Genomic DNA, 1,761 nt, shown 5'->3' on the forward strand with positions numbered 1-1,761 from the left:
GGTTAAAGGGACTCGATCTGTGGTCCTTGGCATCACACACTTCATGATCGGTGGTCTGTCTGTCTTTTTTTACCCCCTCAGACATCAACCTGGCTGGAGAACCCAAACCACACAGGTCAAAAACCACCAAACGCTCAGCTGGAGACATGTACAGGTCAGTCATGGTGATAATATTATACCAACACTTAAACTGCAGATGAAATGACACAAACAAGCAAATCAAGAAAACTTTGGCCAGGAAATAAACCAGTGCTACAGAAAAGTACCAGAAATTAAAATAAATCTCAAGCTCACCTGACTTCCTGTTTTTGTTCCTGCAGCAGCAGCTCTTCATTTGACCTCGACTACGACTTTCAAAGAGATTATTATGACAGGTGAGTAAAAATTTTCTGTTCATCTCCCACTTTGAAAAGAATACACAAGGCACACATCCAAAATGATAAATTACATTTTCTCTGTCACTCATGAGTTATTATTTTCCTCATGTCCTGAACTTCTTCCTGTCCTTCTTGGACACGGTACTTTAACAGTCGTCACTCTTCTGCTTGTGTCTGTGCACAATGCCCACAGTGTTGTAAATGAACAGTAGCAGGTTCTGTTTTTTCAGTTCTTTTCTCGTTGATTGAAATCTTCCATATTCCCCACAGTTGGTTATTTTGTTTTTAATCGCGTTGCTCTTGTGTTTGATGCCAGAATGTACTCGTACCCGTCCCGTGTCCCCGCTCCCCCTCCCCCGTTGTCGCGGGCCGTGATCCCATCCAAGCGCCCCCGGGTCAGCCTCAGCGGAGGAAGCAGCCGACGAACCAAGAGCAGCTTCTCCTCTTCCAAGAGCAGCCAGAGGGCTTCATCTAGAACAAGTGAGTGTCTCCCGCTGCCTCCTGCAACATGTACAAGATTATCGTTATCAGTCCCCTGTTGGAAGATAGGGAAGACAGCACTAACTACAGGATAACAGGATACTGCACAGCTATCATTTTAAAGTCTATTCACTAGTCAGCCAAAAGGATTATTGGCACCATCTACCCCGTTTTGAGTTATAAAGTTGCAGAACAGTTAAAAAACGAAAATCCTGTACAGCCATCATGTCCTGTCTATGTCTAGTGGGTAAAAGGTTGAAGTACCAGGATACGTACCTGCACCTTTTTGCTTTTGATTGATAAGAGGGTGTTGTGTTCTGAAACAGTGAAGTTTTATTTATCAATCATTTATCAAATAAAAACCCGGGACATTAGCTGGCTCCAGAATCTGCTAGTCAGGGACTAGATCCTTGTATATGAAGTTGAACACTTTTGCTTGATTTGATTGTTATTCAAAATACAAAATAAGCAACAATTATTTGAGTAATTGTAGAGATGGGTTTTGAGTTTGAATCTGGTTCCCAGTCTGCAAAATATAGCTTCAATTCTGAAGCTGACAAATTTCTTATCGAACCTTCGAATCGAACGGCCAGTTACAATTACCAACATCACAGTCAGACAAAGATAGAAAGAAATGATTTCACTATTACATAAAACTCAATTAAAAATGTTGATGGATCAGTCGAGAGTGCTGCAGTCCAGGTTTGATTTATTGACAATAGGCATGGCCTTGAACGCAGCCGAGCTCAGCTTAAGCTTATGTTCAGTGGACAGTTACGTGTTTGTGTGATTGAACAAGATTGATTTTTACTGTTTACAAGCACCTTCTCTCCATCATACTTGTTGCTCATCCAGAAGTCGTAACAACACTGGTTCTCCCTCCGTTCTCTCTGCAGTGAAAGTG

General features: G+C 42.0%; 1 protein-coding gene across 2 annotated transcripts; it reads left to right on the forward strand.

Moving 5' to 3' along the window:
* The first annotated feature begins 47 nt into the window (after window positions 1-47).
* Window positions 48-1,062, forward strand: LOC111664450 (heterogeneous nuclear ribonucleoproteins C1/C2-like). 2 transcript variants are annotated; one of them, XM_087176629.1, is made up of 3 exons: window positions 48-154; window positions 324-374; window positions 694-1,062. In XM_087176629.1, the coding sequence occupies exons 1-3, from the start codon at window positions 147-149 to the stop codon at window positions 950-952; spliced, it is 318 nt and encodes a 105-aa protein (XP_087032755.1). In that variant the 5' UTR covers window positions 48-146; the 3' UTR covers window positions 953-1,062. The 2 variants fall into 2 exon arrangements, with proteins under 2 accessions (XP_087032755.1, XP_023274801.1); XM_023419033.2 differs by having other exon boundaries at window positions 49-154; window positions 321-374; window positions 694-967.
* The last annotated feature ends 699 nt before the right edge of the window (window positions 1,063-1,761 follow it).

Source organism: Seriola lalandi, unplaced genomic scaffold (genome assembly GCF_002814215.2).
Source record: "Seriola lalandi dorsalis isolate HSWRI2012SDOR001 ecotype SW California unplaced genomic scaffold, Sedor1 jcf7180002001553, whole genome shotgun sequence".
Lineage (NCBI taxonomy): Eukaryota > Metazoa > Chordata > Actinopteri > Carangiformes > Carangidae > Seriola > Seriola lalandi.

Excerpts from the sequence above, each read along its gene's own strand:
- LOC111664450 (XM_023419033.2), top strand. Across the intron at positions 375-693 it reads CAAAGAGATTATTATGACAG|AATGTACTCGTACCCGTCCC; the intron begins GTGAGTAAAAAT and ends GTTTGATGCCAG.